Here is a 15,096-nt window from a genome sequence, read left to right as displayed (position 1 = left end):
CAACAGCTTTTTTAGATAGAGATTTTTTAAAGTCACTTAGGTACTTTCAGCATATGGGAAAAAAATGCATACAACTGCTACTGTAATATGTGTCTTCCATGTCAAGTTGCCCACCTCTGACTTCACCTGAAGGAACATTACAAACTACTTTCTAAAATGAAAGTAATTTTTCTAAACAGTATATGTCTCTCTAACTTTTACCTTCTTCTGATCTGCCATCCATTTGATTAGATTCCTCAGTATTAGTCTCAGGAGAATGATGTTCAAAACTCCTTTTAAGTTGTTGCAAAAACACTTCCATGGATAAGGTAAAATGAAGTTCTTTATTGTTTAGCCAGTGCACAACAAAAGGTCCACTTTTTTCTTCATTTTCACCAAGACTCAGAGATGTGATAGAAGGGAGTAGAGGGATATCTACCAGAAAAAGATGTTGACATTTTTTAAAACTAAGTAGTTTGGTCAAAAAATCATTTTAGAGAAATTATTTTAAGCAGAAACCCTGTTATGAAAAAAATACACGCAGTGTATTGCCACTTCCCATTCCTTTTACCAGCATGATCTGTTTTCAGCCACCACAAGAGATGTTCCACAGAGAGGTTCTTTGTAATGCTTACCTTAGGATCACAGTACTGCCCAGCGATGTTATATCTTCTTGATGTAACACTGTACATTCAGGTTCATTTACCTTGTCTTTTGCTACTACAGCTCAGTATGACCCAAATAATTTACGCATGATTTCCAACATTTAGTCCATAATGGATGCTTCAGATATACATTGTAATCAAAGACTACAGGCTTACACAAGCAAAAACTAGTACAGGCAATAGATGACACCCTCTGTAACACCATCACAAAATTCCAGAATTTCTAATTTTGACAGATTCTGTTATTTGACATTGCCCTTTGATGGTAACCAGTGCCCCATGTTGCTGTGAAAAATAGAGCAGTAATCACAAAGTGTGTGACAGAAGTAAGGATCAGACTGCTGCAGAGTAACATCATCTAAATTAAGCGTAGCTAAAAGGCAGCTAGGTGATTTACCGAAATTTCCTCAAATCACTGACGTTAAGCAACACATTAAAAGCTCAACCTGCATGTGATTCCCACCTAGAAGCCTCCACGTATATTCTCATCTCCTTCTGCTCCCTATTACTTAAATTCCACGTCCTGGGAGATTCAAAAATCAAAATCACTCAAAATCTGTTGGTTTTAATCAAAGTCAATGATGGCTTTGAATTACTAATACTCCAATCTAGTCAAAGAAAATTATAACTAAGAGCACACAGATAAAACAAAAGGACTACCAGGACAGCCAGTAATTTTATTGTGGGAAGGAGATGCAGCAGGTGAAGGAGGCAAGAGGAGAACATATGATTTAAGAAATACAGTCTGTCTTCCTAAACAGGCCAATGCCAGTCTCAAAAATAGCATTATAAATATGGATAGTGCTCAAGACGCACTATTTTTAAGGTTGGCTATAGAAAAATCTAATGACGATTGCCAACAAATACTAAGAACTCTTAAAGATCCTACTCCTATGGACATGGTCAAGGCATGTCGTAATATGGGGTCTAATTCTCATATAGTAAGACTAATAGCTAAAGCTTTAGCTGGACCACAAACCTGTTTTCACTGTGGTGAGACAGGACATATTAAAAAAAACTGCCCACAACTAACCACAAAATTGGAGCTTCCAAAGACACCGTGCAAGCGATGTGAGAAAGGCAGACACTGGACCAAGGATTGCCACTCCCTCACTAACATCTACGGAGAACTGCTACCCCCAAAAAAGTCACCTGACTTAAGGAGAAAAGTGACTTTTAATTCAATGCCAGATCTTAAACAGTGCATCTGTGAACCGTCAAGAAACAAAGCACCAAGTTCCAGGGGTGCTGTGATAACACAAACACCCCCTCAACTGCGTTTCATCCTGCGCAGCCCATCCCTTCAGCAGGTGCCAGGAAACCACAGCAATTAGAATGAATCATGTTAAACCTACCATTCCCTGCAGTTCAACTTAAATCAGAAGAACTGACTATGCAAGTTATGCCCTTCCCACGTGATCCCAATCCTAAATTCTCCCTTCTAACATGTTCTGTTTATTTTCCAGGATCTCATAGTCCTAAGTTTTTAGACACCATGGAGCAGTGGCATCTTGGGCTGGAAACAACTTTTAGGGGGGGAGTCACTCAGCAAATGCAGCTGTCCAAACTGATTTGGAAGATGCAGATCTGTCCTCCCCCAAGTCCATTTAAACAAACCCTTTTTAACTTGCTTTGAAATTTTGCTTTCTCTGTTTGTATTGTTACTATTTCTTGTGTCACAGCAGGCTGTAACAGAACTATCAAAACAGATATTTCCTAGCCATGCTTCAAACAAATAAGAAAGAGAGAGATGTGAAGCACCAGGAATCAGAATGGGGAAAATCTCAGAAGTGGAAAAGGATGTACAGTGATTGAACGGACTTTATGATGCAGACTTTATAGTTATTATGTACACACACATTGGATGTTTCCCCCAGAACCTGTATCTTCCGGGCATATACCAGCCTGTTCACCTCCCTGCTCCCCTGTTTCTCTGCTGATTGGCTGGAGGAGCTGCAGGGAGGAAACAACCTCCATTCGCCCCTTCTCTCCCCAGTTCCTCCCACGTTCCTCCCTCTTTCGCCTGTGCCCCTATCCTGATTTGTTCCCCTATTTGTCTGTCTGATACCACGCCCTATGTTCTGGTCCTTTCCCTGCCTGAAGGGATAAGAATCGAGCCCACACCTGAATAAAGGATTCTGCTTGCACCCTTCCTTGTGTCCTGTCCCCCCTTCGGACCGCGGCAGATAGTAACAGATCTTGGAGGGAAAAATTCTGTTGACCCCTTTTCGGAACACAGAGCTGAGTAAGGTGATCTAAAAAGATTACTCTTCAGATAAGAAATCACTTTTTTTTTTTCCTCCATTCTCCTACCTCAAAACTACCAGTTTCTAACTGATGCTCAGCTCTGGACATTATCCCTAGTGAATTTCTACTTGCTTCATAAATCAAAATTACTCTTTCCAGAAAATACTAATGTCTTTGGATGGAAGAACTTCTTCTGAAATTACCTAGAGACACTTTTGTCGTAGTAACCACCGTTTATTCCTTTCACTGAACTCCACCCAAGCTGAATATCCATTGAAATAACACCACCATATAAAAGCAGGTCTCAAGGATTTTGTCACTATAAGAAAATTAGTTTCATTTACTATATGAAATTTTATATTTATTCTTACATATGACAGCATTATTCCTCAAAACGCGAAGCTGTTCTGGCCTTAAGTTTTTAGCAACTATTTTAAAATGTTGTCTTAAGGGCAAATTTTCAAGTGAGAGATCACAGACTGATTTGTTTTAAATGAAAGGAAACACGATTAGGTTTTCAGATTAAATCCAATTTGAAAAGGGCAAACAAAAAGGCCTACTTAGAAAATCTCATTAGACTGAGGTACTTAAGGACTTGACTGTGAGGAAGAACACATACTTCTTCAAATTAAGATTTAGAATGTTAAAGTTACTTTAAAGAACAACCTCTTACCTTCCAGGCAACTGAGTTAAAGACCAAGTGATCCAAAAGACAGTAATAGACACAGATTAATACAGACAATATAAAAAGAATATATGATTAAAAAGGCCAAAGACAAGTTTTGAATAACTAGGAAAATATTTTTCCAATCTTTTTCAAAATTATTTTTATTCTCATTCTGTGAATTTCCTGTTAGGCAAATTTATATTGCAAGGGCTATTAAAAGCAAACTCAAAGTTTACTTAGTTGTGCTGGGTAGTTTTGGCTAGGGTAGTTAATCATCTTCGCAGCAGCTGGAATGGGACTGTGTTTTGGATTTGTGCTGAACACAGGATTGATAACACAGAGATGGTTTTGCTCGTTATTGCTGAGCAATGTTAGCGCTTATACAGACTCAAGGCCTTGTCTGCTTTCTGTACTCCCACGCTGGCGAGGAAATTGGGGGTGCACGGGAAATTAGGAGAGGACACAGCCAGGACAGGTGACTCAAACTGATCAAAGGGATATTCCAGACCACAAGACATCATGCTCAGCATAAAAAGTGGTGGTAAGGAGGAGGAAGGGAGGATGTAAGGAGTGGTGGTGTTTTGTCTTCCCAAGTAGCCCTTAACGCCTGATGGGGCCCTGCTCTCCTCGAGATGGCTGAACACCTGCCTGTGCATGGGAAGCAGTGAAATAATTCCTTGTTTTGCTTTCCCTATTAAACTCTATTAAATCAGGAGTTTTCTGGCTTTAACCCTTCTGATTCTCTCCCCAGTCCTGCTGACAGGGGAGTGAGTGAGTGGCTGTGTGGGGCCTGGTGGCAAGTTGGGTTTAAACCATGGCACTATCTATTGTGTATAAAAATAATTAGAAAAGACTAGGCACAAAAAAAAAAAAGGGTGAAAGATTATGTGCTAGCCACATGAAAAGGTTATCTAGCTCCTTGTGCAATCTGCAGATGAGAAAGTACAGAAGAAAACTACAAATCTTCAAGTTTTGAAGAAATTTTCCCCTATGACATTAGGTAGTAATACATGTAATGACTGGAGACTTTTCCTGTAGACATAGGATAGCACTGACGGTACAACACAAAACTGAAAGAAGTTTCCGTCTGGTAGGCTTCATGTGATTCTAGTCCTATCTGTTAAAATATGAACAAATGAACCAATACTAAAAACGCTGAAGATTAATCTTAGAGGAGAAAGGGTTTACAGTTTTGCCTAGCACAGCAATTTTAATGGAAACTACTTGTTCTTTACAATCATACCAAAGACTGTACAGCTACAAATATGGATTCATCATGAATCCCTTCAGAGCAAAATTGGCCTTTCAAACAAGGGTCAGTAGAGACAGAAAAACAATTTTAAAATACTAGAAGACAGAGCTTAACTAGTTTAAGGTAAGAATTACATAATACATTTGTTCTTTAGGTCTAGACACAGAAAACCATGTAACAGCAGTAAAACCTTAATGAAAGGCCATTTCTATTCTGTTTTGCAATGAGCAGACGTGCACTTCATTTTCAGCATACACAAAGATTATGAAAATAGAAATATTAGCAAATATAGAGGAGTTTCCTCAATGCTTATCAACATGTTGTTTGAGTGCTAGACAGTATTAAAGTTAATAGAATGCAAGATGAAGGCGTGTTTTGTTTTGTTCAGAGACAGAACAGGAGTAGTGGAACATGTGGTTATTTCACACACTTAGTGTCCCATACTGATTTTAATCAGCTTGGAAATTTTTCATCGCATCAGTGCACTCCCAGTATCATACACAATTCACAGTAAACTGTAGCTCCAGTTACAAATACTTACCTTACTCCATCTTAGACCACTATGAATCTCAGTTAAAAGATGACAAAATGAAAGACAGGATTACTGCAGAGAAAATTTATTCAAATAATTTCATTACTGTAGAAGGTTCTTTCATGCATAAATGAAACAAACATACTAGCAATTTTGCATGATCATGTAAATACTGTACAAATACATTTGTTAAGCTTCTACAGAGAATACATACCTAACAGAAATTGCAGTTCATTTTGCAGCAAAGATTGATCACATTTCTTACCTGTGGCTGGGTTGATACTGGCAGCAATATGGAAGTGACAAAGGGCATTTGCATGAGGAGGAATGTTCCTGTGAACTTCATGGGGATCTTGTTGATGCAGAGCATATCCAGTATGTGCTACAACAGCACCTGACCTTCTCCTTCCTCGTCGGAAATGCCTCAGGTTTAACTGCATGAAGAATAAGGTGTCATTTTAATTCCTTTCAAAAAGAAAAAGTAGATTTCATCTGTAAGTGTTTTTCTAGAAACTAGTGAATTGTATTTCTCAGTTTAAAACCTACTTTAAAGAATTAGTGGAGTTTCTTGCAAAATTACACTGTTCAGGTGGTGTCTGCAGCAGAAAGATAGCAATGCCTTCAGATTTATTTATGAGGGTCCATAAAACACCTTCACATAAGTAACTACTTCATATTCAAGTGTGCAGACAACGTTCATGCAGTTTTTACACTTAAACAGAAAATACTATTGTATTTCATAAACATATACCATGCTCATTGAGGATTCTGAACAAAGCAGCAAATGAGTAGTCCCATTTCAGAGACTGAAAAATTGGATTTGGACTTTGGACCTAACTAGATCAGCACTTCATAAGGGCCCAATGAGTTTTAAGGTCTTTATGCAAAAGCATGTTTAAGACTTAGTTCAAGCCCATTGTGTTGTAGGCATCTATGTAAGCACATACAGGTACACGAAGATACACAGTTTGTACTAAGGACAGTATTATACCCTTGGCATTCCTTTTCACTTGCTTTGCAAGTGCTTTGCATCTTAACACAGCATGCCCATGTAAACAGTGTTTCCTCAATTCTCATATAATCGTGGTTTCTGGTTTCTAATACTGCCTCTTATTTTCAACAGAAACACAGAACTGTCTCCAACTTTTTCCTTCTCTCCCATCTTTTGACTACTTTCTTTGCTGTGTTGTGCCTTTCAGCCTGTCACATTTTTCATGTATGCCGTACGCGCTAAGAAAGCATTATAAGCATACTAAACACGTCACTCCATTAAGATGAAAGCACAATGCCCACATAAGCTCTACACAACTTTGCAGGAGACCACTACTGCTTCACCTTCCTCCTGATTTGCACCGGTTAGAAAACATTATCTGGTAAGGATCATTTGCCTTAAAGTTTACAAGCAATTTGCTCTACTTGAGGACTACTGCAGAAAGGCTGTTTTTATTCCCTCCATATGATCACTGTTTTTCCAGTTGCAGAAGTCAGAGAACATCTCACAACTTCAGAGGTAACAAGTGAGCCCCTACCATACATTTTAAGGCAGCATCACTCCTAGGTTTCACATAACCTATATACAGTATGTGCTCCATACTGTTCCTAGCCCTTTGAACTAGATACTGAAAAGCATTTTTCTTCAGTCATCGGACCAAAATAGGCAGCTGGGACTTTAGAACAGTGTCTCTTCTAATGTGAGAAGTTCAGTAGGAGAGCTGTCAGCTTAGATTTCCCAAGGAAGATTTCAAAGAAACTCACCCTATTATAGCATTTTCTCCACATCTCTGGTATAAAGGATTTCAATTTATGATACATATCTGAGTTTACAATTATAAACCTAAAATTACATGTTTGTACAAGTGTTTATTGTCACTGTTCAATTTCAGCTCTTACCTCTAAAGCACTTTGCACCTTTTCTTTGCTTGAAACATTTCTCTTGAAGTTATTTGTGAAGTTCACAGCTTCACTCCAATTGCTGTATCCTCCACCATACAACAAACTGTCATTGGGTAATAAAGTCTCTGCCCAGAGACGACAAACATTATCCTTACAGCAAGTCAGGAGTACATTGCAGACAGCACCACTAAAGAAAGAAAATTTAAGGTATGAAAAAGCTGCTTACTATTACATAGCATCAAAATAAACCAACAGTTCCAAACAGTTTTTGGAATTGCACCAAGTAACTTAAACATACTAATGAAAGAAAAACTTATCAATATATTCTTAAGAAAACAAATGATGTATCAAAGGCTTTCCTATCTGTTCAGGTATCTGACTATAAATTACCTCAAACTTCATCACATAACAGTGCAACAGCAAATCGTGGATTTCAATTTAAAGAATAATTCATACTTGTAATAGCAAAATTTATGGTTTTCCTTTTAAAGCTCTTCACATAAAAAGCTAATAATATTCTAGATACCTCTTCTTAATTCCAGATCTTACCGCTATCTACCACTTACAAAATTACATATACAAAGGACAGAAATGAAGTAATACCAGGGATACGACAGCCAATTGAAAGCTAGAATTTTTTCTTAATTAGTATTTTTCCAAATGCAACTTGTGTTACATATATAGCCAAAAAATCCAATTACCCTAAACACTGGAAAAAGCTATGCAGATCATGAGGTTTCCAGTTCACCTAAGTTTACACTTGAGCTTTATCTAAGGCTCAAAAGATATATGGATCATCTGACCAGACTGTCAGCACAAAACTCCCTTGGGAATCACAGAGCAGATGGATTTTCAGAAGTGATTTAAGAACTATAGTAATGGCTTTATGAAGAATCTTCTGCTTAAAGGGTGGTATAAAGGACAGCATAAACTTGCTCCACATAAAGGTATCTAAATTTGGCTACTATTTGGAATAATATAGCCAAAAAATGGTTGCAGGGCACAGAAATGCTAACGCTATTTCAGTTTGAGACTGCAAGTATCAGTGGAAATTAGGGACAGGTAATTTTGAATCACAACATACACCTAAAAAAGCTCAAACCCAAGATATCAGTTCCAAATTATTATTTTACTTGAATTTCCAGATATTGTTTCTGACAGAGGTCTAGTTTTGTACCAGGTAGAGAAAAAAATTAAAATACATGAAAATACTTGAATGTTTGTGGAAGAGGACTTATTTTGATTTGCTCTGATTCCATTAGGATGGAAAGAACGAGCTGGAATTAAATGAATGAATGGTCATTTCAGACAGTGCAATCAATACAATGGAAAGAGACAATTTTCCAAGAGCTGATTTCATATTTAGTTCAATGCCTAATTCAGTCTGTGAGACTCCTTTCCTAACTTTCTAGTTCTTTTCCAGGTAAGAGGATGCTTACCTCTCAAGAACACACACAGACAGTATAAAATTAATAACTGAAGTAAACCATACAATTTGTGTGACTGTTGACTGTACAGCTCAGAACACTGCATAGTTCAGGAGTTTTTTTGGGCAACTTATGAACTTCATGTTGTTTGAACTACTGACCGTGGCATGAATTTACTGGTCTTCCTCCATGAAAATGCATTTACTGACCGAGGATGAGCCAAATAAACAAATGAAAAATCAATTTCTTTTGCTTGGTTTTCAGGATTGGCACCAGGTGGTGTTATGGCTGATCGCCAGCTCTCTGTGTTGTACCATACTTTCACAAGACAGTCATCCTGTGGAAAGGAAAAAAGAAAAGACAGTAAAAAAACTATCTCACATAAGAGTATGACACACTTCAAGTACTTCTGGGTTTGCCTCTTGAGGTTTCATTCGTCTTTAAAATACTTTTGTGATCAGAGTAACACAGAGAAACAAATTCAGTACAATTTACAGAAACAAATTCAGTAAATACAACTTCAAGACTTGATCTTAAAGAAAACACAGTAGCAGAGCTTCCACTTAACTTGCTTGCCATTAATAACAGGATTTAATTTCGGTCCTCCTGATTAGTTGCCAATTTTTAACCACAAAAATTCAAGCTGCATTAGCTTGAAATGGTATTCAAATCTTAACACAAGTAATTGTACCTTGGCAGAAAAGAGCCAAAACCCCCCAGCACAAATTTAAGTGTTAGATAAACACACAAAGGTCACAGATGCCATGTCAAAAATCAGCTCAGCACTGCTCAATCTGCTTTTGTCAGATACACACATAAATTGATTATGCCTTCAAGGACTAGACAAATTAATCTGAATCTAGATTCATGTCGTTGATCAGCTATTAAATATGAATGGCATTGAAATACTGTATCAACCGATGACCCTACTGGGAGGAGGAGGAGTTTGTTTTGCTGACCAGCACTGTCCCTCACAAAAAACTAAATGAAGAAACAAGACACAGAAATAAAGATGTGTTTGAAGATTCTCGAGGCAGGTAACCGACTTAAGCATTTATGGTAAAAAAATATGTTATTAATTTTCCTGGTTATTAATTTTTCTTACTTATTCAGTAATTTCGCTTTGAGTGAATTTATAATGTAAGAAAACACAACAGGACATAAGACATTCTAGTCAAAAATTCTGCAAGAGTATTACCCCTACAGAAGTTATTTGCAGATTAATTAATTTTTCAATAATTCTATCAAATTATAACATTGGAATCCATTAAAACTTGACTTAAAAAATAAATACTAACTCCTACCCACCAAAAAGGTGTAATACATATAATGTATATTGCTGACAATGATAGAACACTTTTTTTTTTTAACAAAACATGTACTCAGACAATTTGTGTAACTAATAGTTATCTGAAACATGGCTGGAATGGTTCTTTCAGTCAGCAAATGGCTAAAGGCACCACAGAACATATAGCAACCAATGTAACATCCAAATAAGGAAAAAAAGAATGGAGCTTTAGGACTTGCTTCTTTGTTATTATACAGAATATAATTTATCATCAAGGAAGTCTAGTACTCTACTTCATATGTTGGAAGCTAGTCAGTTGGAATATAGTTTCCCTAGAAAAAGAAATCTAGGTTATTTTATAGATTTATTACATCTTTATCTCTTCTTTAAAGATAGTAAATGCCTTAAAAGTTACTCTTCCAAGCAAGTATGATGACCTGAAATGGCAAGTTTAAAGCAAAAAACAAACACAACTAATCAAGATATGCATTACTCACCTGTTCCTGATGCACGTAAGTGAATCATGAAAATATGCACAACAACTACCTTTCAAAAGCAAGGTTCATTTGCAGACTGAACCATCCCTGAATCTTTGTTTTTCAAGCATGTATTAAGGCACATTACGATCCAAACAGCAAAGTTCCACACTATTACTAAATTAAATACTGTTCTAACCATTCTTTACATGTACACACTCATTTTTCATTCATGCTTCCAAGACAGACCAGACCAGACTGCAAAACTGTCTGTCATTCCTCAGTCTGAAACTCATTCAGTCAGGTTACTACTGCTCAGGATTCTGTGACACTTAAACCAGGTTTTCACTAACCTTAGCAATTGCATTGCCCCAATTAATTTCACACACTAGCATTTTGTTTCCTTTGTAATAACTGTGCAGCCTTTGCTAGGTTCTGTAGTTGGCATCACAAACTCAATGCCTACCTGCATCTGCTAACCTGTGCAAAACCGCTTATACTGTTTTCAGTTACTTTTTTTAAAAACAATAACCTGAAACCAGTATGTTTGTTCCACAATCTACTTTGGTAATTCCATAAATTCTCACAAGATGGATATGGACATTCTTATTCTAACTCTTTGACCAATGGCAGTGTGACTCTCCCCTCAAAGACAACAGTATTATTTGCAGAATAATCTCACTCAAATTCCTTAACAAGTGATATAAATTCTTGCATGTACTTGTCACGTTTGTTCACTTATCTTCCACACAATCTTGATTTTTTTTTTTCTGCTTTGACTTGTTAGGACATTATTCTCTTACAAACCTCAACAACAAGTTTTGAAGTATAAATAAAAGATTAGTTTGTTAGTTTCAGGAAGAGAAAAGACAAGACTGACTTTTTGCGTTAATTTTTTTTTGATTTTGCTGTTAAACTGCCCAGTGCTGCACACAGAAGTAAACTCTGGCCTCAAACACTGACATTAACGATGCGTGAATATACCTATAGAGGAGAGTGTAATCCTGAATGTATTTCCTCACTAAAAGGATATCCAGCAGCAATCTCATCCACAGATCTGCCCCCATTCCCCAACTCTTTTTTTTCTGATGTCTTATAATTTGGTACCAAGTAAAAATGAGTATTTTAAAATAATAAGCAGTGAATATGTGGTGTGTTGCCTCCCTACTTCAAACTGCTTTTCTCCCAAATTCCTGTTTACCAAAACTTAAAAGATGCATAGCCAGATACACCAAAAATAGAAAAAAAGAAATTTTTAATTAAATAGGTGCCTTTTTTAAAAATGTGTTTTTGTTTGTTTGCTTTCATAGCTTATCAGAATTGGTACAATACCATCAGGAAAAGAAAAAGCTTACCTTTCCAGCAGTAGCAAAAAACTCCCCATCTGGTGAGAATTTCATTAAACAAACTTGAGAAGCAGTTCTGTGAAAAAAAGACAGAAAGCAAAAAATTTTTAAGAACTTTCTTAGAATTCTAAACAGTTTTTTTCTCCTTGAAATTAGGAAAGTCATTTGATTATTAAATACAAGTGTATATTGTGTTTTGTGACACACCTAAGTTTTAACAAAGTCCAAAAGGACTAGAAGGTAAACTCATGTGCAACACATTGTTGTGGTCACACAAGAAAACCAGAAAACTTGAGGCTGATACAGTATCCAGTATTCAAAAATATCATAAATGAAAACCAGCTAACAAATTAAACTGTTCTAATTCCATTTTGCAATCTTTTGGATTTCAAACTGATGTGTGTTGTCCCATATTATCTTCCAACTTAACTGAAAGACAGCTCCATTTCTTATACTTCCTACAACTCCAGAAAACAAAAAGGTGGAAAAAGAATAATGAAGTTAAGAAGTATGTGAAAGTAGTTTTTACACAAATGGTCACAGTGATACAAGATGCCACACTAAAATATTCTAAACCTAATTATGTGGTTCATTTCTGTAGTGTTTTACTTTAATTGGAAATACTAATATATGAGCTCCTTTTACAGGTTTTGAAGAACTGAGTTGTTGCCTAAATGACAGGCTTGTTAACGGCAACAGGAACATACAGGAATTTAATTGTGCAGCACAGATGCAGTGTACATTTTCATCTCAAATTTATTAGATATATATAACAAGTTGTTGAGTCCTAATTTTCAGGAAGGATTAAGTTCGCCAAGAGGTCAACAAAAGCATGATGCATTTATTGTGTGCAGTAACAACAGCAAGGCAATTAAAAGAGCCATGTATCAAAGAAACCCACTTGGGTTTAAGCAAAATTCTCCTACTGGGGCAAATACAAAGACATTTGGGAATGTTTCCTTCAGACACTAAAAATTATTCTGGCAAAGAGTAGTAACACAAAATCACTCCTTAAGAAAAACCTATTCTAAATCTAACTGCAGTAAAAATGCCAGAAAACATACAGGCATAAAAGGTGAACAGAGAAGGCAAGTTATGTTGACCCTTCCAAGGACCTACTAGTTCAAAGAAGAGAACACTTAGTTCTGTCTCAAACAAAAAGTTTTAAAGAGGAAAACAGGTGGAAAGCTAAGATGACTTCTGTAAGTCTTTATACCTGACAAAAATGCAAAACATATTATAGAAGAGACAGAGGAAAAGCACTACCCGTATGATCTTGACTACTGGTACCACAACCCCAGATTCTAAAGCCATACCCTGCGGCATTCCATCTGCAGACTGACTTCTCCCCTTATTAGGATGAGAGATGAGCAACCAAAGGTGTCACAATAAACAGAGTAAATCTTCAACCTCCTTTATTTAGAAAGTTCATTGTACGCAAAGAGAAATTTTTCAGTTGTCATTTGGATGATCTTGGGATTTTAAACACATCCTTGATAAAAGTTCAACTACAGAGAAAAAGAAACAACTGAAGGATTAAAAAAAAAGATGTTCTGGTTCATCCAGAGAACTGCCCAAGCAATGCTAAAAGCTTCATGAAGCATAACCTCAGGTGAGCCCGTCCAGCCAGCCACTTTGGGAAACTTATTTAGGAGACTGCCAAGTGAACAGTGCTTCCAAGCAAATAGCGCACCCAAGATACTAGAAAAGTCTTCCTATAGCAGGAAGGACTGTCATTTAAACTATCTTATAAACTGAAGCACTAAACTAAAACTGTTCTACCAATACACAGACGCAAATATTAAAATCAACATGAATACAAGAAGAGCATTCAGAGACACAGTAAACCAGAATGTATCAACCTTGGCATGACTGTTCCAAATATCCAGAACATAGAAACAGTAAAAGGTATGTGAAAGGAGGGAGATGTTACACAGAAGAAAGCTGCAAGTACAATAATTTTCAATTGCGCAGCTTTCACCTTACTTCTTGTACAAGGAACAGTGTCTACTGGGATAGTTTCAATAGTAGCCCCCCCTGTTGGTATATTGAGATTGTGTGAACAATTTCCCTTGCATTTCCATGAGTCTTGCTTTAGCATATTTGGGTGTGAACAGTTAGTTAAAATGGCTGCGGGAGCTGAAGTTAGAACAAAGGTGGCTTTTTGCCAAATGCCAAGGAGGAGTTTTGGCAGGTGAACAAGTTTTCTCATCTCCTATGATCACCTGTTGTGATCCAATTAGCAGTGGATGACAAAGTATGTTTTCCTTATGTATCCAATGTAGTGTGAACAAGAACTGAGTGTCATAAGCAGTATATACGGTGTCTTTCTTCTAATAAAGCGGACATTTTGCTGACCATATTGGCCTGTGAACATCTGTCTATACCCCTCCATCATTACCCCCTCAATAAAACCAGTTACAACTGATCTTGTAAGAAGAAAGAAACATCACATAGTCAAGGCAGACATGATTCAAGTTTATCACACATCAAATTTATCAAGTAACAGCATGCAATATAATTTCACTGAACTACATTAGATATTTTATCTGAAAGGTATGAATAAGCAAGGAAACAGGAATTACTTGTTTTTAAATGCATTTCTTACTTGCATTGCCAGATACATCTCCACTCTCCAAGTCCAATATCTGTTCTTTCTGTACTGTCATTGTCAGAAGGGTTTTCCAAAGGAACATTGGACCAAAGTTGAAGACAATTGGAACCAGTCAAGAGGCGAGTACCTAAAACAAATATTTATAATAATCTAACTCCAAAAAAAGTAGGAAGATATAGACTTCTTTAAAGAGAAAGAAGAAAAAAAAGTTTTGCAAAGCTGAAACTGTAAAACAAAACATGGCAGATATATCTTTTCTAGATTTTTTTGGTAGATTTGAGCATCTACAGTTCAAATTGTGAAAGTTAACCAAATCCTAGCAATTCCCTAAAAGAAACATCTACTGTAGGCACTTCCTCTTTCTCAACAACCACCATTTAATCCATGGTTATAAACATTAGAAACTGCTGAGACAAGAACAATCAAGTCAGACCATATAGATGCACTTAGTATTTTGGTTCTCCTGTAATAAGTGACAAAGAGTAGATTTCACTCCACTTGGTGTTCTCCATCATGCTAGGACAAAACAAAAATCTTTTCCTTGTCCCTTAAGGAATGGTAAAACTTATATAAGAAATTAGTATCAAACAGACAGATGTTTCTTTTATTCTATTCCTACCTGTGGGATCCCATGTCAGATTATGTACTATGGCTTCCAGCGTGATCTGAGCACTCTTCTGCCATTGATAATGTAGCACCTGAAATTTTAA

At 36.7% G+C, this 15,096-nt stretch overlaps 1 protein-coding gene across 6 annotated transcripts in view; it reads right to left on the bottom strand.

The window, feature by feature from the left end:
* The window catches only part of DMXL1 (Dmx like 1), an 83,047-nt gene that overhangs the window by 51,357 nt on the left and 16,594 nt on the right, over positions 1-15,096 (bottom strand). For all 6 annotated transcript variants that reach the window (XM_032674888.1, XM_032674889.1, XM_032674884.1 and 3 more), the window contains 7 exons: positions 15,006-15,084; positions 14,381-14,513; positions 11,782-11,848; positions 8,824-8,999; positions 7,233-7,422; positions 5,608-5,776; positions 202-414 (listed from right to left, as the gene is read on the bottom strand). In XM_032674888.1, the coding sequence (XP_032530779.1) occupies positions 202-414; positions 5,608-5,776; positions 7,233-7,422; positions 8,824-8,999; positions 11,782-11,848; positions 14,381-14,513; positions 15,006-15,084 (1,027 nt within the window). The remainder of the gene's footprint in view (positions 1-201; positions 415-5,607; positions 5,777-7,232; positions 7,423-8,823; positions 9,000-11,781; positions 11,849-14,380; positions 14,514-15,005; positions 15,085-15,096) is intronic.

The sequence above is a fragment of the Chiroxiphia lanceolata genome, chromosome Z (assembly GCF_009829145.1).
Source record: "Chiroxiphia lanceolata isolate bChiLan1 chromosome Z, bChiLan1.pri, whole genome shotgun sequence".
NCBI lineage: Eukaryota > Metazoa > Chordata > Aves > Passeriformes > Pipridae > Chiroxiphia > Chiroxiphia lanceolata.
The sequence above is the reverse complement of the archived record's forward strand: the minus strand, read 5'-3'. Positions and strand labels throughout refer to the sequence as shown.